This window comes from Aquarana catesbeiana, linkage group LG04 (genome assembly GCF_042186555.1).
Source record: "Aquarana catesbeiana isolate 2022-GZ linkage group LG04, ASM4218655v1, whole genome shotgun sequence".
Lineage (NCBI taxonomy): Eukaryota > Metazoa > Chordata > Amphibia > Anura > Ranidae > Aquarana > Aquarana catesbeiana.
The window spans coordinates 216440913-216464162 of NC_133327.1; the positions used below are offsets into that span (position 1 = coordinate 216440913).

The following is a 23250-nucleotide window of genomic DNA, read 5'->3' on the forward strand; positions in this document are numbered from 1 at the left end:
GATCATAGGTTAAGAGGCGCTGCATAACAAGATAATCTCTACAATTGTAAGTGCCAAATTGTCCCAAAAGGAAAACATAGAAGCTGGTGAAATACATTGTCAAAGAAAGCTGGTGGCAGCCCAGAAAGGGATGGACAAAATAATGAAAACAAAAAAAAACCAAAAAAAAAACAAAAAAAAAAAATACTGAAACAAGTGGAACTTCCAGCAGCAGTTGGAATATCAGTAACAAGTATCTTTTACCAGTTCCAGTATTTGCAAAACAGTATAGTACCATCTCTGTCCAAATCCATCAAAATGTAAATATTACTGCACAAAGAGACGCAAGTTAAAATAGAGTTTAACAGATGTAAACTATTTATTGAATATTTGCCACCAAATATTGTTAAATACATAATCTTGCAGCTTTTCGGTTTCAAGTTAAAATGTCAGAAACAGAACACCAATATTTACAATTCTTATAAGGAATGTTATATAATGACACATTAAGGCGTAAATTTTTTTGGCTTATAATTCTGAAAAGAATGATAATAGCAAAAAAGTGATGCAAAATCTTCATTGTAAGATTATGATAAGCTACAATAAATCTTACAAAAATATGGTGTAAGATGGCAATAATCCCATTTAACATCCTGCATTTATGTCCCTCTTGCGGAACTGATAATTTATACAGTCAAAACTTAATTTACATAATAAAAGTAGCTCTCTGTCCACCACTGAAAATTACAGCTCCCAGTCATTTACACATTTCAGGCCACAGTTTTAAAGGTCTGGAGTATCAAGTTGGTTTGATGAATTAAGCGGTTGGCACTTATAAATACATTTAATGCCCTAAAAAACAAAAACACAAAACATTTCATTATATTAGTGAAAAAAAAGGCAAAAAACATGAATTTGTTACAATAATGTTACATATTACACAGATACTTAGACAAAAACTGTAAAGTTAAAGCACACCATAAATTGTGCAATTTCATCTTTTTAGATACACCCATCACTTTAAGACCTACTAAACTGAAAATGACAGTAAAAGGCAATACGAGAGCTCTTATCCTTGTAAAACGCTTGTCATTGTAAGGACACACAGAAAAAAATTGTGTTCCATTCATACTGCAATGCAGCCGGGAGCGGTGCTGCAGCGTGCTGTGGAAAACTGCAGACATGCTGCATTTTATCCTAGCTTACTGTACAGAACCGCATGGCACTGCACAGCAACAAAGCTGCTGTACAGCGCCATAATGTGTACTTATGTGCAGTTATTACAAAAACACAAAGCAAAAAAAAAAAAAGGGAGAAGAAAACTAAAAAAGGGAGCTGTATGATGCACTGAATCACACAAATCTCCCTATACCACAGTTTGGAACAGATAGCTTCCGGACAGGTAAAGCACTCCGGCAGCTGTCCTTTCTATTGTGAATTCGGCCTTAGCCTTTTTTCACTGCCAATGTATGTCATACTTTGGCTTCTGGAGAAGGTTTTTACACATCCTCACAGCTTCTACAGCAGCTGGAAGTGCTTGTTAACCTGACAAGATAATTGTCAGGTGGAAGTGACCTTGGCAAGTTAAAATTTTGGGTACTAAAAAGTTTGTCGTTTTCTCCCAGACACATGCAATTTCAAGACCGGCCATGCTCGATATTCATTTACTTAGTGCAACCTCTAATTTTTTTAGATTTTACCAGTCCCTGGTCTTCACTGTGTCACCTAATTTCCCTCTTACAGGATTTGTGTGCAAAGCCCTGCCTTGCCGATCGCTCCACCTCCACAAATAAATCTCTGCCCCTTGATGGCCACTACTCTACTCAGTATATCTTAGCTACTTGTTGCCAAGGACATGAGTTGGACATGAGTTGCTAGGGAAAGAACCATGTATATGGAGACAGAGCTATCAGCAGGGTAGGGCAGATCAGAGGAACCCTGTTTTGAGTAATGCCTGCTCCATTACTGTGCAAAAGAACAGCAGTTTTTTTTTTACTTACCAGGATCAGTTTAAGTGAATGAGTGGCATTGTCCTTTTTATGCAATAAATTACAGCGCTTGCAAGAGTGCAAAAAAAAAACAAAAAAAAAAACAAAAAAAAAAAAAACAAAAAAACCACCACACGACAAATAAAACATTCAGTATAGAAACCTCATCACGATTGTGCGATTGTGTCCATATGTAGTGCCCTTGTGCTACAAAAAATTACGAAAGGTATATACAAAATATTACAGCGCTTGCAATAGTGCAAAAATTGATATCAACGTCATACAATATGTGAACAAAACACATTTATATTGTAAAATGTAATATATTGAATTTATATTGTAAAAAAGTCCCAATAAAAGTGCTCTTGTGCTATAATCCTCTGAAAAAGTGCCAAATGCTCCAAACTTCCACTCTGTGGTGTGACACTCCCTGTTTTTGCAATATACAACAATATCATTTCTATGTGTTTTGTTTACATATTGTTTGATGTTATCAATTTTTGCACTATTGCAAGAGCTTTAATATTTTGTATGTTTTGTGTACAGCGGCTGTAATTTTTTGGAGCACAAGAGCACTTTTGATATTTTTGCAATACACATGAGCACAACTGTGATGAGATTTTTTTTTTATATTGAATGCTTTGCCTCTTTTTTTGCACTATTGGGAGCGATGTAATTTATTTATTGCATAATCTCAAGTGAATAGCACTTTGTGTACAGCAGCTGCAATTTCATGCTATATTATTTTTTATCTGCATAATGGTTTTACACGTTAACCTTAGCGCGAGTATTTAAAATGTTCATTGTCCATTTTAGTCTTTTACTTACAGGAGGTTATGTCCTTTACCTTTATATGGGTGCAGAACAAAGATCTTTGAAAAATTATCCCTCCTTTAACTCCCGCTCTGTCTTCCTCTGCTTCCCTATTAAAGGGTTCCTATGACCAGCACTACCCCCTACCTCCGCAAACACTGTTCTGTCCCTCGATGTCCTCTCCTCGGCTCAGTTTCTTGGCAACTAGGAGCCAAAAGTATGCTATGGGCTTAGTCAAAATTAAGTAACAGAGCTATTAACTGAGGCAGGGCAGAGCTGATCATAGGAAATCTATAAGTGCAATGCACACTATACAGTAGTATGCAGCAAAGGGCAGGCTTCCTATTTTGTGAGATTGCTATCAGCTACATAAAATGACACTTGCAGATCCCACTTTGCTGCAACTCCACAAAGCAGAACTTTTTGAATAGAGTGATGATGTCACTCAAGACAAGACAATGATTTATGCAGTACAAAAGCAGGTTCATTGGAAAATTCTTAGCAGTGACTGCTGTGGAGTAGGAAAGGGGTGTTTCTGTATGTGAGTAGAACCTGAAGATCAGCATTAAAATATGCCTGTGCTTATTACCTTAGAGAAGAATAAAAACACTTTCACAAGGTACTTACTTTCCATCTTTAAAATAGGTTTTCAGAGTATCGCTAAAACTTTTAGAGTACTTTACAAATTCTTTCTTTTGGTGCTCAAGCGCCTGTAGACAGAAAAGGTTATGTTAATAAGTGGACAATACCACGAACATTAGTAAGGAAGAACACTTTATAATTGAATACATGCTTTAACGTAGATGTAAACTAACTGAGCAGTATATAGTTTCCCAAAGCACTGTGTGTCAAACAAGTGTGTATTGTAAGCGCCACTTGCAGTCTAAAGGAAGTGCCTGGACATGGATAGTCATCACAGAATTACCAGGTATTTTTAAATGAAAGCTGCAAATTTAAAAAACACACTAAAGAGAACATGAAATCATATTAACATGTTAAAGCTTATAATATTTATTGGTTGGGTTTACACCTACTTTAAACCACTTGCCGCCCGACCACCATCAAATGACGGAGGAGCGGTGCGGCTCTCGTTCTGGAAGGACGTCATATGACAGCTCTCTTTAAAAATGTGATTGGCTGTATCCATTCACAGCCAGTCACATGTAAATACGGAAGTGCCGTTAATTGGCTCTCCTCGCCTCACACAGAGTGTGTGGCGAGGAGTGCCGATCAGTGGTATCTCCTCACAGGAGAGACCAGGACAGGTAATCGGGGCACTGAACATCAGTGCCCCAATTACAGGAAAGCCCCAGCAGTGCCCATTAGTGACACTAACCAGTGCCCAGTGATGCCAGTCAGTGCAGCATATTAGTGCCCATAAGTGCCGCCCCATCAGTACACATCAGTGAAGGAGAAAAATTACTTATTTACAAAATTTACTGACAGAAACTAAGAAAAAAAAAAAAAAAATAGCAGTGATTAAATACCACCAAAAGAAAGCTCTATTTTTCTGAATAAAATGATTAAAAAGTAAATTTGGGTGCAGTGTTGCATGATCGCGCAATTGTCAATGTGCGACATCGCTGAAAAATGGCCTGGGCAGGAAGGGGGTGAAAGTGCCCTGTATTGAAGTGGTTAAAAAGTGAACTAATCTGTACTAATGGACTTTGGTACACTATAGCAAACATGCACTCCTAATAGTGCTGTCCAGAAGCAGAAAAAGGATGCCCAATAATGCATTAGCCAGTTATTCTATATATACACTAGGGATGAGCCCGATGTTCGAGTCGAAAGCATGTTCGACTCGAACATCGGGTGTTGGCCTGTTCGAACATTATGCGCTGTTCGCTGCAAATTCAGAAGCCGCGGAACACTGTTAAAGTCTATGGATCATTAACATGAAAAACTAAAAGTGCACATTCTAAAGGCTTATATGGAATTTATTGCCATAAAAAGTGTTTGGGGACCCGGGTCCTGCCCCAGGGGACATGTATCAATGCAAAAAAAAAAAAAAAAAAAAAGGTTTTAAAAACTGCATTTTTTCGGGAGCAGCGATTTTAATAATGCTTAAAGTGAAACAAAAATGAAATATTCCTTTAAATATCATGCCTGGGGGTGTCTATAGTATGCCAGTAAAGTGGCAGTTTTCCCATGTTTAAAACATATCGTAGCAAAATTACATTTAAACAAGTCTTTTAAAACTGATCACGGCTGTAACGAATTGTCGGGTCTCGGCAATATAGATAAAACTCAGAGGGGAGAGGGGAGGAGAAACCCCCCCCCCCCCCCCCCGAACCGTACCAGGCTACATGCCCTGTATAGCCCCCCAAAGCACCTTGTCCCCATGTTGATGGGGACAAGGGCCTCATCCCCACAACCCTTGCCCGGTGGTTGTGGGGGCCTGCAGGCGGGGGGCTTATCGGACTCTGGAAGCCCCCTTCAACAAGGGGACCTCCAGATCCCAGCCTCCCCCCCATGTGAATTGGTAACGGGTACATTGTACCCCTACCATGTCACCACAATGTAAATCCATTTCACGTCGCCGAGCTAAAAAAAAAAAAAAAAAAAAAAACAAAAGAAGCCGCAACAGCACCGCCTCCATGGGAGGCTCCCGCCGAGTGACGCTTCTTCTCGGTGACAGCTGTTATATAGCTGAGGGCGGGGCCACCCGGTTACCCCACCCCCGTGATGTCAGAGGAAGGCAGGGTCTCTTTTTAAAAAAAATTTGGCGCAGGGTTCCCCTTAATTTCCACACCAGACCTGAAGGGCCTGGTATGGATTTTGGGGAGACCCCAACTTAATTTTTTAATTTTTTTTATTTTTGGTTCAGGGTTCCCCTTGTAATGGGCTGGGGTGGGAACCTATGCCGTTTTTTTTCAATGAGTTTTATCTATATTGCCGAGACCCGACAATTCATTACAGCCTCGATCAGTTTTAGATGACTTTTTTTCCTTTAGAAATGTCATTTTGCTGTGGTACTGCCACTTTACAGGCATACCATAGCCACCCCCCAAACACCGATATTTAAAGGAATATTTCATTTTTATTGTTTCACTTTAAGCATCATTAAAAAAAAAAAAATCACTGCTCCCAAAAAAAACTTTTTTTTGCATTGATACATGTCCCCTGGGGCAGGACCCAGGTCCCCAAACACTTTTTATGACAATAACTTGCATATAAGCTTTAAAATTAGCACTTTTGATTTTTCATGTTCGTGTCCCATAGACTAACGGTGTTTGCCCGAATTCTTTGCCTGTTCGCATGTTCTGGTGTGAACCGAACCGGGGGGTGTTCGGCTCATCCTTAATATACACACACAACTTTGATTTCGTTTTTCGTAGCCAGTGAAGTGCTGTCCAGCAGAATATAAAATTACCATCCTTTTACTTTCCCGCTGGTAGCAAAGGAAAGCTCTGTTTAAGCTATGGGTTACTAAAGTCATGGCCTCCCTGTGTGACATTAGTGACTGGTCCAATGCTGTTACATGGAGTGAATTACACGTTCTGCATGCCTGGAAGTACCAGGTATTTATTTTGAGACTTGGTACTAAATGAAGTGGCAGCGGAGCAACAGAAAGAAGAGTAGTGGGGGATTAAAGCAAAACAGTTTGCTTTGCCCTGAATGGGTAAAACAGATTTGCTTTAAGCATTTTAAATTTTGCAATCTGCATTAGTAGAATAATGTACGCTGAAGAGGACATCTTGCAAAATGTACAACTGACATTGGAGTACTCAATACATCCAAGCCCCATTTAAAGCAGCATTAAACCCCAAAATGTAATATGTTGTAGTTTACCAATATCTAAATGTGGTGGATGAGTTTTTTTTTTAGGCCCTTCCCCACCCCGGTTCGAAATTCACCCGGTTCCTGTTTAAACTGAAGCTGCACTCTAGGTCAAATTTTAAAGCAGTTACATCAACAGTTTTTGTTCCGTCTGGAATAAAGGTTTTACTTAAATAAAAGTCTAATATTGTAAACACTCCCAATATTGTTAAATGGCTTCTCTCATCCCTGTAACTACTACATCTGCAAGACAGCTTGTTCTATTGAAAAACAGAGTTATTGGCCAGATCTCCAGAAAAAAAATAAAGCTTTGAAAAGAAAAAAACCTAAATTTACAGCCATTGCATCTAAGAATTGCCAAGCTGAAATATAATAAAAATGTTTTAGGAGTTAATACTGCTTTAACCCAAGACAAACATCACCCCCCCCATCCCCCCCCCAACCTTTACTTACCCTACGATTCTGGTACTGGTACTTTTTGAAGACATTGTTGACTGTGTCAAGAAGTTCCTTTATTGCACTAGCAATATCTCTGTATAAGTAAAGATAAAATTGTAGTTGTATGCCTTTACAGCAATTTAGAGAACATTGCTACTGTATGCACATATGAAACAGTGCCATTCCTATCCATTTGCTTGGTGGTTCTTTCAATAAAATTAGATTTACTTCATCTTTGGATAGATGCCAAATTAATATGATCTGCTGGTGACCACCAATCCCAACACTGACAAGTTGCCATTATCTGGCCAATGAATCACATGTGGTGGCGAAAATGTTTTTTTCTAATAGGGCTCTGAAAAGAACTCCATTCAATAAAAAGGAAATGCTGCTCTGTAAGTAGGGATTGCACTTGGCTAGTACAGACCCAAAGTCACAGAAATGGAAAAGGAGTTCCCAAAACATACTAAAGGTTTTCTAAATTACACCTAAGAATAGTTGATAAGTTAATTGAGATGTTCCCAAACGTTCTACAAAGCGTTACTACACAATTAGTGTGCTTATATTAGGATAGAATTCTACAGTTAATAAACGAATGCATGTTAAGTAGATACAAATCTCCCCTTATATGGCATATACATGCATATACATGCATTTCGCCAAAGGAAGAGCGAATGTCTTAACACTTACTAGGATTTAAATAAATGGTGAAATTATGCCATGGGTTTTTCAGTACTTTTAGGATGGCGACCCAAAACGCCATATATTAACTAAACAAAATTGGGCAATTAGAAGATGTATATTAAACCACTCCCAATCAGAAGTTATGGCACCATCAAAAAAAAAAAAAAAGGTTAAATTTTGGTGAAAAACCCAAAAGCAAAAAAAAGTGATAAATGCACCACAATAAATGCCGATATATCTTTCATACAATAGAGCCAGGACATTGCATAAAAAATACTCTTGGTTATATTCCAAAGTATCTGACAACTTCTCTGTGGTTATTACCAATTGGGTTTCCTGGCCACTATGGCTGTAATTATGCCAACTTTGCCCCCATACTGGCCTGTTCCAATAAAAATATTCAACCAACATAGCGTTATTAGTCGCTATGACACTGGCATTGCTAGCTAATGTGTCACACAACATCATCCAGCTTATTGACATTCAGCTATAGAGCTGTCAGTTGTGGCAAGAATGCACAAGAAGATGGTCTTGCGCAAGCTCTTGTGTTTGTTGGCAGGTTGCTGTTCTTTGTGATGGACTATATATCCCCATCACTAGACTAACAGAAAAACTTTTAAAACGGTGTGTGTTTATTTACAGTCCACTTATTTTGTGAATGAGTAACCATGTACCTCTTACATTATTATTATTATTATACAGGATTTATATAGTGCCGACAGTTTACGCAGCGCTTTAGAACATTAGGGCAGACAATACAATTCAATACAGGAGGAATCAGAGGGCCCTGCTCACTAGATTACAATCTAGGAGGGAGGGTCAAGTTATACAAAAGGGTAATAGCTGGGGAGGATGAGCGAATGGAGAAAATAGTGCAGTTGTTAGATGGAGGCAGGATAGGCTTCTCTGAAGAGGAAAGTTTTCAGGGATCGCCTAAAGGTGGATAAATTTGGAGACAGTCTGACAGATTGGGGTAGCGAATTCCAGAAGATGGGCGAGGCTCAGGAGAAGTCCTGGAGGCGGATATGGGAGGAGGTGATGAGGGAGCTAGAGAGCAGAAGGTCTTGGGAGGAACGGAGATGGCGATTAGGTTGGTATTTTGAGACTAGGTTAGTGATGTAGCTGGGGGCAGAGTTGTGGATGGCTTTGTAACTTATTGTTACATGTTCACCTGGTGGTGGCAGGAGGGAGGCCATGCTGATATCTGGGCACCTCAGTTTTTTTAAAGGGTGCTTCCAGATTCCTCCCTTCCCCTGCAGACACCAAAACAGGGTTGTGAGGGGAAATGAGGCACTTGTCCCTATCAACATGGGTACATTGTGCCTTTCCAGGGGGCTCAGGAGAAGGGATAGACAGGCTTGTATGCTCAGATAAGGGTCTGGTAAGACGCTATTCCATTTTTATTCATTTTTTTGACTGGCTGACATAACTAACCATGACCATACATGGTTAATAACCTCACCTGGAATGCCCCTGATGCTTTCTTTACAAACAAAAGCACAACAGAGAGGAACTGTCATTTAGCGCCATTTATTTCTTAAATGCCACCTTTGCTTTAGTACAGCCTACAGATGTGCCACTACATAGGCACGGTCTAAGGCACCCCCAGGCATATTATTTATATGAATTGTGCATTTATATTGCTTTATTTTAAGCCTGCTCCCTGCAAAAGTACTTTTCAAATTATTTTGCATTGGTACCTGTTCCCCCGTAGCAGTGCCCAGCTCCCCAAGCCCTTTGTTTGACAATCCTTTGCCATTGGCCATGAAAATTTTTCCAGAATTTCAAGATTCAACCCCCACTGCCTTCTATGGGGTTCACATTGTTGAATTTTATGACGAGCTTGCCCAATATCTCATAATCAGGTTTATAAATTTGCATTCAAATCTCTTCCATTTTCTGATTTGTAAAAAAGTAGAATGAACCTGAAAACCAAAATTAAATCAGTTCTGGGCTGTTAACTCTGAACACAGAAGGCAAGGGGTATGAATGCTTCTGTAAAAGCAAGGTACATATATATTCTGGAGATTTTCCAAAGAAACCACTCTAGCCATTTCCAGAACAGAAGGGAAAAAATGAAAGTCAACACCAAGATGGTTACTACAGCAAAGTGTCTGCCTAACCTCTGTTTTAGATGCACACAAGGAAGAGTATGCCAATTAGCTGCAAAGAGGTGGCAGCAGCTAAAAACACTGTACAAATGATGTGAAGTGGTTTGAATATAACAAAAACCCTGTCACAGAAGGGATTATCCAGGGTATAAATCATCTGAAGAGCTACTTCATCAGTAGCAAGGAAAGAAGGCCATATCTGTTCATCCAGACCAGTACCTGCATTTGGTTTTATTACTAACCAAAATCAGAAGAAAAGCTGTAAATAGCATCAGTTTTTAGTAAATTTGTAGAGCAGGCACTCACTTGATTGTCTGAAGGAACCTCACTCTGTCATTGATTTCATCAGGTATCTTGCCAAGGATCTGCTTAAGTGCTCGTGCTTTCTCATTTAGCTCCTGGAACTCTGGCTCAGGCCTTTCAATCATATATTCTGAAAGCAGAAAAAAAAAAAAAAAGTGTATGAAGCCTGTGACACAGCATTGACCAGAAACTTTCAATATACTACAAACTAGATAAAAAGAAAATAAAAAAATTACTACATCTCAATGCACTGGACAGGATTCTGCTGTACATAAAAAAAAAAAAAAAAAAAAAAAAAAGGGAAGAAGATTTAAAAACCTCACCTTCCACATCAGCAGCTGCCATACGCAGGAGAGATTCTGTAAAATTCACTTCTACACTCTTCTTTTCCAGAATTTTTGTAATGATATCTTGCGTGAGCCCTGGATTCTCTTTTTCTGCCTATGTGGGAAGAAAAAAAAATAAATAGAAGCCAGTACAGTAACATTCTTAAGCAACTACAGAACCACAAATCCAGAAGGTTCAGGGTTGGAAATGCACATTTCTGAACAGTTTTCTTTTTAGGCCTGTTACTGCAAATACCTCAGGTACAGTATAAAACAGGTGAACAGAATTTGGAGACGGTACAAGTCCTTTTCGGCTCAAATTAAAACTTGATGCATTTTAATAACAGTACAGTAACAGCTGCCATTTGTCCCCAAAGTGACACCCAGAGCTCATTTGGAGTTCCGAATTGTGTTTACTTTAGGTGGGTAGTGAAGTCATGAATGCAGTGTTTCTATTGCCGCGTACACACGAGCGGACTTTCTATCCTACTTGGTCCGGCACACTTTCCGACGGACTTTGTCCGCCAGGTGCGCCGGACTTTAAAACGAACGGACTTGCCCACACACGCCGGGATTTTCCGGCGGGCTAAGTCCGCCCGTCTTTCCGACGGACTTTCGCCGGAGTTCCGGCGGACTTTCAGAATGAACGGACTTGCCCACACACGGACAAGTCCGTTCATTTTGAACGTGACTCAGGTGCGACGGGACTAGAAAAGGATGTCAATCTTGCCGCTTTTATCGGCTAGATTGACACCTTGCGAGCCCCGTCGCGGGGCATACCAGGCCCTTAGGTCTGGTATGGATTATAAAGGGGAACCCCGCTACGCCGAAAAAACGGCGTGGGGCCCCCCCTAAAATCCATACCAGACCCCGATCCGAGCACGCAGCCTGGCCGGTCAGGAAAGGGGGTGGGGACGAGCGAGCGCCCCCCCCCTCCTGAACCGTACCAGGCCGCATGCCCTCAACATGGGGGGTGGGTGCTTTGGGGGAGGGGGGCGCCCTGCGCCCCCCCCCCAAAGCACCTTGTCCCCATGTTGATGAGGACAAGGGCCTCTTCCCGACAACCCTGGCCGTTGGTTGTCGGGGTCTGCGGGCGGGGGCTTATCGGAATCTGGGAGCCCCCTTTAATAAGGGGGCCCCCAGATCCCGGCCCCCCACCCTATGTAAATGAGTATGGGGTACATGGTACCCCTACCCATTTACCTAGGAAAAAAGTGTAAGTAATAAAACACACTACACAGGTTTTTAAAATATTTTATTAAACAGCTCCGGGGGGGGGATCTTCCTCCGGCTTCGGGGGTCTTCTTCCGGCTTCGGGGGTCCCTCCGCTTCATCTTCTCCCGGCGTCCGGTTGGTTCTTCTCCGCTCTCCGGCCTCTTCTCCCGGTGTCGCAGGTCTTCGGCCGGCCCCTCCGCTCTCTTCATGTAGCTCTATTGCGAGCGGAGGTCCGGACTTCTGGGCTTCTTGGCTTCTTGGCTTCTCTTCTCTTCTCCCAGATGTTGACACGACGCTCTCTCCGGCTGGACTGGTGTCTGAGGGCTGCGTTGTGACTTATATAGGCGGAGACCCCGCCCCCATATGATGTCACAGTCCTTGGGCATGCTGGGACTGTGACGTTTTAGGGGGCGTGGTCGACCACGCCCCCTAAAACGTCACAGTCCCAGCATGCCCAAGGACTGTGACATCATATGGGGGCGGGGTCTCCGCCTATATAAGTCACAACGCAGCCCTCAGACACCAGTCCAGCCGGAGAGAGCGTCGTGTCAACATCTGGGAGAAGAGAAGAGAAGCCAAGAAGCCAAGAAGCCCAGAAGTCCGGACCTCCGCTCGCAATAGAGCTACATGAAGAGAGCGGAGGGGCCGGCCGAAGACCTGCGACACCGGGAGAAGAGGCCGGAGAGCGGAGAAGAACCAACCGGACGCCGGGAGAAGATGAAGCGGAGGGACCCCCGAAGCTGGAAGAAGACCCCCGAAGCCGGAGGAAGATCCCCCCCCCCCGAGCTGTTTAATAAAATATTTTAAAAACCTGTGTAGTGTGTTTTATTACTTACACTTTTTTCCTAGGTAAATGGGTAGGGGTACCATGTACCCCATACTCATTTACATAGGGTGGGGGGCCGGGATCTGGGGGCCCCCTTATTAAAGGGGGCTCCCAGATTCCGATAAGCCCCCGCCCGCAGACCCCGACAACCAACGGCCAGGGTTGTCGGGAAGAGGCCCTTGTCCTCATCAACATGGGGACAAGGTGCTTTGGGGGGGGGGGCGCAGGGCGCCCCCCTCCCCCAAAGCACCCACCCCCCATGTTGAGGGCATGCGGCCTGGTACGGTTCAGGAGGGGGGGGGGCGCTCGCTCGTCCCCACCCCCTTTCCTGACCGGCCAGGCTGCGTGCTCGGATCGGGGTCTGGTATGGATTTTAGGGGGGGCCCCACGCCGTTTTTTCGGCGTAGCGGGGTTCCCCTTTATAATCCATACCAGACCTAAGGGCCTGGTATGCCCCGCGCTCGCCGCAATAGGAAGATTTGTTTTTCCTATTGCAGCGAGCGCGAGATGCAATACCATGCCCTCGTGTCGTATTTGGTCTGTCGGACCAGCCTACACACGAGCGGGCTTTCCGTCGGACCAGCACACACACGAGCGGACTTTCCGCCCGAAACTGAGTCCGACGGAAAGATTTAAAACATGTTTCAAATCTTGGTCCGGCGGGCTTTTGGGAAAAAGTCCGCCGGAAAAGTCCGCCGCCGCCCACGCACGGGCGGATTGTCCGGCACACTCTGGTCCGCCGGACCAAGTATGCCGGAAAGTCCGCTCGTGTGTACGCGGCATATGAATTCCAAAGCTGTGCGATTAAAAAAAAAAAAAAAAAAAGCAAAAAAATAAAAGCTGTGTGATGCGATAAAGTGCACATCATAACCCCCCCCCCGCCACACGGCTCTTGCCCAAAATGCTATGTGGGCTGTAAAGCAGTGTGAAAGGGCACAGACAGAAAGTTCTTGTGATCCAGAAGAGGTCAAGGGGAGTCTAAGAAGTTGAAGTATTTGAGTACCATGCCCTCCTGGGCCAGTTTGAAGCCAAAAGAATCACCAGAATGCCCACCGATTCAACCCTGCGTAGCAGATATGGAAGGATTTTTAATGGAGAAGAGGCAAAGAGCAGGTGAAAATGTTGACCAGACATCATGGTCTATGACAGTGATGGCGAATGTTAGCACTCCAGAGGTTTTGAAACTACATTTCCCATGATGCTCAACTACACTGCAGAGTGCATGAGCAACATGGGAAATGTAGTTCCAAAACATCTAGCGTGCCAAGGTTTGCCATCACTGGTCAATGACCTGAGATAAGTTTTTCCTCCCCTTATCTCTCGCTCCCACACTCCTTTCATGCGACTGGTCCCCTAAAGCGGCTTTCATTGGCAATCCGGCCAGCAGTCACAGCTCTGACCTATAGTCCTGCACTGCAAGCAATAGCACAGAGGGCCCAGCTGCTAGAGAGAGGGATAATGTATGTAAAAGTGCTTTTTTTTGGGTACTCTAGGCAAAAACAAGCATTCAACCATTGCAGTGTGAAGAAGCCTCATTACAAGGGTAGATTCTTCCATGGAGTTCAAGCGACATTAAATCCAAAAGCAAAGATTATAATGCAGTTTACTAATTTCTAGAAATGATGGATGCATTTGTTTTCTTAGGCTCAAATTTTCACCTGGTGATCCTGCCAACAAGGCTGTTTTTCAACAGTAGGAGCTGTCCTGTAGATATGGCAGTTAGAGGGTTCAGACAAGCCATTTACCACTGACAGGTTTTTATTTATGCAATGCCTTTATTCCAAAAAGGAACGGTTTGTTGTAACTGCTTAAAAGTGTGAGCTGGAGTTCAGCTTCAATTTGTCAGTGTATCCGAGGCTCTGTTCACACCTAGGCATTTTGTTTTCAGACAGCAAGTTACGTGATTTTGCACAGGTCAAAAGGTCACCAATGTAAAAAGCAGAAAACGCCTGTAATCTGCCAAAATAAAAAAAAAAAAAAAAAAAGCTCCTGTACTTTGAGGAGCGTCAGGTGTTTTGCTTCAGATGACAAAAACGCTCAGATGTGAACAAGGGCCATTGGAATGAATGGGATTTGTCTTGTTGGGCGTTTTTAGAGCAGGCTTACAGCAGAAAAACGCTCAAAAACACCTAGGTGTGAACAGAGCCTCAATCTGCTTGTATATCCAACACTCCCCTCCCCCCAGACTGCCAATGCTTTCCAAAAAGGTGTCTGTTGCACCTCCATCCAGAGCAGTGTTTCTCAACTACAGCCCTCAAGGAGCCCCAACAGGTCAGGTTTTCAGGATTTCCCTTAGATGAAACGGCTGTGGTAATGACTAAGGCAGTGAAACTGATCAAATCACCTGTGCAAAATAATGGAAATCCTGAAAACATGACCTGTTGGGGCGCCTTGAGGACTGGAGTTGAGAAACACTGATCCAGAGTGTAGGCACCCTAATACAGGAGACGTGTTATGGGTCAGATCACAAGGGAAAAAGAGAAAAGAAAAAGCTAAAGGCAGTTACCAGATCTAAGGATTGGTAAGACACAATATATTACATGTTTGGTTTTGAGGTTAATACCGACAAAACATTTTTACCTTCAAGCATTCCCTGCATTAAAGGATAAGTTCACCATTGAGAACATGCTACATGTTTCACCCGCTGTCACACTTTGACAAGAAAATGGCCAGGCGGAGCTCTGAACTACCAGGGCACCGATAAGTGCTCTAGTTAGTTCATGGATACTTCCTGTTATTTAGTGACTGCCGGCCCATACACAGTTATGCGAGATTGCTTGAGATGTGAGAGGTGAGATTTAGAGGCTCCTTAAATGCACATCTTTTTGTAGGATTTTTTTTTTTTTTTTTTAATTATTTTGTCCAGTGAAAGTATCACCTCCTTAGATTTATCCGAGTCCTGTCTAGATCCTGCACTGTGCCCGTCTGTCTCTTTCTCATCTCACAGGACAGGGAGGCAGCAGCGGGAGCCATTGGCTCCTGTTGCTTTCAATAAAATCCTGTAGGCAGAGAGTGGGAAAGTCTGACCAAGCTGTAAAAGCACACAAGCCCAGCTTGGGAGTGAGCTTGCAGGTGCATTCCCATAGGAGGCAGCTTCCTATGATGGCGCACTAAGAGCAGGAGCCTGGAGCACCAGCATGGGACCACAGAAGAGGATTGGAGGTTAAGAACCACTCTGTAAAATACCATTGCACAGAGCAGGTATTTCCAAAAAAAAACAAAACAAAAAAAAAAAAAAAAAAAAAAAAACAAACACACCACGACAGCCTTGACATACACTAAGAAATGCTGGGCAATGAAGGGCCACATTTTCATAACATTCCTGTATTTACTTCCAATAAAGGTCTGTGTCCCGAGTATTTGTTCACTTCAGAAATGCTCCTCTCCCAAGCAGGTCAAATGCAGGTCAGCTGCATCTGCAATGAATTCTGAACGATCTCAGAAGTGTCTCAAATTGATGTCAAAAGCACTGACATTTGCCCATCAACACCCAGCCCTCATGTAAATCTGCTTAGAAGTCATCACCTAGCTTTTTTGTTTATTTGTGGTTATAAAAAAAAAAAAAAAAAAAAAAAAAAAAAAAAAAAAAAAAGAAGGGGGAGTGGATTCCCCATTGGCTTCCATCAAAGACCAACATCAGGAAGGGGATTGATCAAACTGACATGAAATACTTTGGATTACCACTTCTGATTTTCTGACGGGCAGCTGTAGGGCTGCCGATTCCAGTGTAGAAGACATGTACTCATTTTGCCACATCTCAGTTTCCCTAACTGCTCCAAAAGAGTAGATAAAGGCAACTATGATGAGAGAGTGCTCTATGGCACTAGACATCAAAAGAAAAAAGATGATCAAAGTGGCCCAACTCTCCCAGGTCACTTCCTTTATCTGAAAAAACTGTACCATCCATATCAACCACCTTTCTGAATATTGAAAAACGTGAACGAGTGAATCTTGTCAGGACAAAATTAGACGACTCCATCCAATGCTTTAACAAACACCTGTTTACTAGTAGAACAAAGTCCCTAAAATAGGCCACCTTCATGGAACAGCCATGCCTGAACACCTTTGTAATCAGTAATGACTCATTTACATTGAGTGGCACACCTATGCTCTGTGCTGGGTAAATTGGGCCATTAGTGTTTATTATTTTCTTGGTGTAACCTCAGCAGGGAGAAGTACATGAGGTTGCTTATCTGAAAACTCTGCAGTATCTGTTACCTATTGCTGGTTAAATAATTAGCTAAAAAATTAAACAAAACCCCTGCAATTCTATAGAAGGCTATGCAAGATATGTGGATAGGGGTCAGTAACTAACATATTAATAAGAGCATGATTCATTACATCTGCCAGCTTTAGAAGAACTCAATCTGCCACATCTAAAACGCAGTGTAGGTCACCTTGGCAAACAAACAGAGGTAGATATGCCCCATGGGTCGCATGGGAAAGCTTTAATTACATTTGCATTTCATCTGCCTGATTAATGATCTCACATGGGAAGATGAGAAAGGTTTGAGGCCTGACGTCTGCTTCATTACAAATCTCAGCACACGTATAAGTAGCAGGTATAAAGAAAAACTTGTGTTACAACAATCAGAAGAATTTTAAATACTACATGAAAACAAACCTGCAGGAATGGCCAGACAGTATTCCTGTTACTGAGGTTTAGTGCTTATATTACACTATAGTGAAAATTATGCTAGTACCGGGTTGGACCCCCTTTGGCCTTCAGAACGGCCTTAATTCTTCGTAGCATAAAATAAACAAGGTGTTGGAAACATTCCTCAGAGATTTTGATCCATAGTGACATGATAGCATGACGCAGTTGCTACAGAGTTGTCGGCTGCACATTCATGATGTAAAATCTTCGTTCCACCACATCCCAAAAGGTACTCTATTGGACTGGATCTGGTTACTGTGGAGGCCACTGGAGTGAACCCATTGTCATGTTCAAGAAACTAGTGACGAGATGATTTGAGCTTTGTGACATGGTGCATTATCCTGATTGGAAGAAGCCATCAGATGGGTACACCGTAGTCATAAATGGATTGACGTGGTCACAACAGTACTCAGGTAGGCTGTGGTGTTTAAACAATGCTTAAATTGGTACTAAAGGACCAAAAGTGTGCCAAGAAACCCCCCCCCCCCCACACCATTACAACACCAGCCTCAACCTTTGATACAAGGCAGGATGGATCCATGCTTTCATGTTGTGTATGCCAAATTCTGACCCTACCATCTCAATGAATGTTGCAGCTGAAATCCAGACTTAGACCAGGCAACGTTTTTCCAATCTATTGTAAAATTTTGGTGGGCCAGTGCGAACTGTAGCCTCAGTTTCCGGTTCTTAGCTGACAGGAGTGGCACCTGGTGTGGTCTTCTGCTGCTGTAGCCTATCTGCTTTAAGATTTGATGCGTTGTACGTTCAGAGATGGTATTCTTCATACATTGGTTGTACCAAGTGGTTATTGAAGTTACTGTTGCCTTTCTATCATCTTGAACCAGTCTGCCTATTGTCCTCTGACAAGGCATTTTTTGTCCACACAACAGCCACTCACTGGATATTTTCTCTTTCGGGCCATTCACTGTAAACTCTAGAGATGGTTGTGTGTGAAAATCCCAGTAGATCAGCAGTTTTTGAAATACTCTGACAAGCCCGTCTGGCACCAACAACCATGCCACATTCAAAGTCGCTTAAATCCCCTTTCTTCCCCATTCTGACGCTCAGTGTGAACTTCAGCAAATAGTCTTCACCACGTCTAAATGCAAAGAGTTGCTGCCATGTGATTGGCTGATTAGCAATTTGTGTTACCAAGCAATTGAACAGGTGTACCTAATAAAGTGGTTGCAGGAAAGAAACTCGCACAGTCTATAAAACAGCCTTAGATAGGATTTACTATACTGTAGAGAGTTTCCCTGTCACTTTCAGCTATATCTTCAGAACAGAAAGTTAAAAGCCCAATAGAAGCTAAATTTGAAATGGAGCAGAAGCATGTTAAGCTGTACAAGCTTCAGTGTTTTTTTTCCAGTGCTGGCTACTGGTACAAGCTGTACGAAAGTAGAACTGCTGGGTTTGTACAGTAGTTTGATTGGTCTTCACAACAGTGCACCAATTAATGCTGGTTGAGGAGCACAAGTATTGCTGTTTGGTGCTCTGAAGTGACAAAAAATCTGACTTCCAGCAGCATGTAAAATGGATTTGTGGCCAGTGCAGAACAGTAAGCAATTCTACTAGGCAAATAAAGCATGTACAATACGCTTACAAATTTCTGCCACATTTTGAATTTGGCTTAAAATTAGGCTATAAAAGAAAATGCTCCAAAAAAGGGACACAGGTCAAAAAAATAAAAAACCCAGCACACACCATTAAAACCTTACTAAAGTCTGCCTGCAGCTTGTGCAAAGTGACAGTCACTGGTTGCATTAGGATCTTAAGTTGGAGCTGAAGGCTGCTTCCAAAATCTTTACCAAATCCACCTGACTGGCAACACAACCACACACATTGCCTGTTAACAAGTCAAAGCTGCCGAAAAAAAAAAAAAAAAAAGGAAAAGTGAATTCTCTCAAGAATGGTGCTAATTTCATGAACATGTGCTTGGCCTGTTTCAAATTTTAAAGAAACCACTAGTGATGCAAGGGATATAAAGTGTCACATAGAATGTAGGAGCCAATCACACCTATTCAGAAGACAAATCACATGTGACAGCAATAGAAAGACAAGTAATCAAACTGCAATATATACTATTGTACTATGTACTGTTTTCTTTACATCACAGGACATGGGATTGGGCAATTCATAGACCAATTTCCAAAAGCAATCCCAGTGGGGAAAAGGGGTTGGGAGGATTTGCAGTTTTATTTTTTTTTTTTTTATGGGTACCCAGATACCCCAGAAGCTTAGTGCCTCCAAAAAAGCTCCAGGTGCTGAAACAGAGGAACCTGCCCTTAGTGCTCCAGGATCCTTAACCATGCACTTGGCCCAGACTTATCAGGCCTGGGCAGAACCCAGCTGTAGATATTGAAGGCTACTTCCCAACTCGGAAAAGACCTAAGAAGGCTTCAAGCTTCTGATCTGAATGTTCCTTAAATACCAGAATCTCATCCACAGGAATGGTTAGGTCTAGTGCAGGTGCAAGACAGCAGCATCTGCTACAACTGCCCAATTCTCAGAGTTCCCCTCCACAGGGGATTGCTGTGCAAATTTTGCGGAAGCAGAGATCTTGCATGGCACCCAGTCTTCAGTAAAGCACCTCCTTCAGATTTGAAAGCAGGAGTAATGTTTAAAAAGCTTGGGAGATTTTTAAGATCCCAAAAAGGTGACCTTCAGCTTAGTTAGATGTTCTCCTACAAAACAAAAAAAAAAAAAAAAAAAAAAAAAAAAAAAAAGAGAAAGCATAGGAAAGTTTTTGGAGGAGGTGGAGCTTACATTAGACCCCAAACTGGTGACCAGGGGTAAGGTCTGCACTGGTTGCTGCAAGTTATTATAAACCAAGTCTGTATAGATGCCCAAGGGAGAATTGTAATGGTTAGAAAGATGCTAGTCATTCGCTCATCCTGACAGGAAATGTCCTAGGCAGACTGGGCCTCTTCCCCTGACAGTTGTAATGCAAAGAGCAAAGTCATCAGAAACCTGGCAGCGAGGGCAAACAGGCACAGCTCTTATGCCACTAGCTACAGCAGTAAAATTGCCTCCAGAGATAGAGAAGTATAGGACGCAAGTACCCTTGAAGTAGAAAATGCTTCCAAAATTGACAAGGGGTCAGTAAGAGTTATGCGGCAGCCAGTGCTGGAAGAACTTGAATTATCACTGTAAGCCACTGGTTATCAGAGCTCCTGCTGTTATCTGCATGGCATAGAAGGGAGGCTTTACAGTGGTGTTCAGGCTGGTGCACAGTGTTAAGAGTGCCAAAGTGTGCATGCATGCACTGTATAGATGTGCTCACTGAAGCCCCATCCTCCAACGTCATAGCTTTGGCAAAGCTGGAAAAACATAGCACCCAATCAAACAAAAACTGGACAGCACAGCACCATCAGTGGCTGCTGCTCTTCTGTGCCCAAGAGCAGCAGAACGCATGATTTTGCAGATAACAGCACTTACTGGCCATTCTTTTTCTGCAGCAGAGCTTAAAAGGTTCAGTGGCTTGGCCCAACGTTAACCCCCCGCAGACTTACCCAAACAGGGGCCATCAGTATCTGAGCTTCAGTGCAGCACTCTACAAAGCTCTGCAACATGCCACTCAGTGTCAAGGTGTGAGCTTCCCCAGAGCATCCAATGCTATTAGCAGATATGCCACCCCTGGCCTTCTGTCTCCCGGGTCTGGGTACAGTCCCCCAAGTCTTACAGAGAGGCAACCATATTTCTTAGTGGAGAGGAACAGGTCCATCACTTATGGACACATACAAAAAAAAAAAAAAAAAAAAAAAAAAAAACGCAGGCATGCTGGAGTGGAAAGGGTTGCAGCTCTGCTCTTTGCCAGTATCTAAATCACCTAGAAGTGGAGCAGATCCCATTAGTGTAAGAATTAACCAATCCGGTGTCCTGTGATGTACAATAAAGTATACACCACAGCTGCTTGGACCTCAGTGACAGAATAAAGCACTGCTTTGCACTACGTGGTAATGCAGAAGCTGTAAAGAATGCTTTAAATTAGATCTGCAATTACTATTTGTTGAGGATATGGCCAGGCATAAAATGTGCGTTACCATATAGCAGAAAACATTCTGAAAAGGTTACAAATCAAGGCCTCCTTACCTTTATAAATGCTGCCCGGAGAGTCTGAGCTGCTGAAAGGTTTACACGTTCTAACTGTGGGAGAGAGATAAAAGACAATTACACAATGCCATTTAATGTATTTTTTTTTTTATCATTGCTCCATAACAATATACAGGTGCATCTCATAAAATTAGATCAAAAAAGTTAATTTCAGTAATTCAAAAAAAAAAAAAAAAAAAAAAGTGAAAACTTCTATATTTTATATAGATGCGTTACACACAGAGTGATATATTTTAAGCATTTCTTTCAATTTTGAGGACTATGGCTTACAGCTAGCGAAACCCCAAAATTCAGCATCTCAGAAAGTAATATTACAGAAGACCAAAAAAAAAAAACAAAATATATATAAATAAATTTAAATACTGAAATGTTGGCTTACTGAAAAATAAGTCCATGTACAGCATAGAATGCACTCAATACGTGGTCAGGGCTCCTTTTGCATGAATTGCTGCATCAATGTGGTGTTGCATGGAGGCGATCAGCCTGTGGCACCGCTGAGATGTTATGGAAGCCCGGGTTTGATAGTGGCTTTCAGCTCATCTGCATAGTTGGGTCTGGTGTGTCTCATCTTCCTCGTGACAATACCCCAGAGATTCTTTATGGGGTTTAGGTCAGGCGAGTTTGCTGGCCAATCAAGCACAGTGATACCACCATCATTAAACCAGGTATTGGTACTTTTGGCAGTGTCGGCAGGTGCCAAGTCCTACTGGAAAATGAAATCAACATCTCCATACAGCTGGTCAGCAGAGGGAAGCATCAAGTGCTCAGGAACTTCTTGGTAGAGGGCTGGGCTGACTTTGTACTTTATAAAACACAGACCAACACCAGCAGATGACATGGCTCCCTAAATTATCACAGACAGTGGAAAACTTCGCATTTAATTTGGAAATAAAGGTCTCAGAGTTTGGAGGAAGAGTGAAGAGGCACAAAAATCCAAGTTGCATGAGGTCCAGTGTGAAGTTTCCACTGACCGTAACGATTTGGGGTGCCATGTCATCTGCTGGTGTTGGTCCACTGCATTTTATCAAGTTCAAAATCAGCGTACCCCGCTACCAGGAAATTCCAGAGCACTTCATGCTTCTTCCCTCTGCTGACCAGCTTTATGGAAATGCTGATTTCATTTTCCAGAATGACTTGGCACCTGTCCATACTGCCAAAGTACCAATACCTGGTTTAATGATCATGGTATCACTGTGCTTGATTGGCCAGCAAACTCGCCTGATCTAAACCCCATAGAGAATCTGCGGGGTATTTGTCAAGAGGACAATGACATACCCAACAATGCAAATGAGCTGAAAGCCGCTATCAAAGCAACCTGAACTTCCATAACACCTCAGCAGTGCCACAGGCTGATAACCTCCATGCCACGCCACACTGATTCAACAATTCATGCAAAAGAGCCCTGACCAGGTACTGAGTGCATACTATACTGTACATGGACCTATTATACAGGATTTATATAGCGCCAACAGTTTGTGCAGAGCTTTTGACCTACTTTTCAGTAAGCCAACATTTCTGTATTAAAAATCTTTTTTTTTTTCCTTTTAATATATTGGTCTGATCTAAATATTCTAATTTTCTGAGATACTGAATTCAGGGTTTTCGCTAGATGTAAGCCATAATCAAAATTAAAAGAAAAGAAATGTTTGAAATATATCACTCTGTAAACGCATCTATATAAAAATATGTGTTCCACTTTTTGAACTGAAATAAAAATGTACTTTTTGATGATATTCTAATTTTAGCAGATGCACCTGTGACAGTTAAAAAGTTTATTACATCATCCATCATTTCTCTGCGATAAAAGATTACACTTGGCACAATTCATTGCAACACTCCCTGCCATAAACCACTGCGCCATTCACCCTTACAAATGTATATCCATGTTCCCCCAAAGATCTGCATTAGCCTAGATAGAACTTGTTACACCCTCTGAGATTAGGTTTGCTCAGGCACAGAAAATTGCATGAGAAGAGGAGCACCTTTCCCCAATATCAAAATAGGTTGTAGCTTT

The 23250-nt window shown here is 42.4% G+C and overlaps 1 protein-coding gene across 1 annotated transcript in view; it reads right to left on the reverse strand.

Moving 5' to 3' along the window:
- Positions 1 to 339: 339 nt before the first annotated feature.
- PDCD10 (programmed cell death 10) overlaps positions 340 to 23250 on the reverse strand; it is a 69786-nt gene continuing 46875 nt past the window's right edge. The window contains exons 3-8 of the mRNA XM_073626151.1: positions 21216 to 21269; positions 10423 to 10540; positions 10103 to 10229; positions 7017 to 7095; positions 3408 to 3490; positions 340 to 831 (exon numbers count right to left, since the gene is read on the reverse strand). Of these exons, the coding sequence (XP_073482252.1) occupies positions 750 to 831; positions 3408 to 3490; positions 7017 to 7095; positions 10103 to 10229; positions 10423 to 10540; positions 21216 to 21269 (543 nt within the window). The 3' untranslated portion in view covers positions 340 to 749. The remainder of the gene's footprint in view (positions 832 to 3407; positions 3491 to 7016; positions 7096 to 10102; positions 10230 to 10422; positions 10541 to 21215; positions 21270 to 23250) is intronic.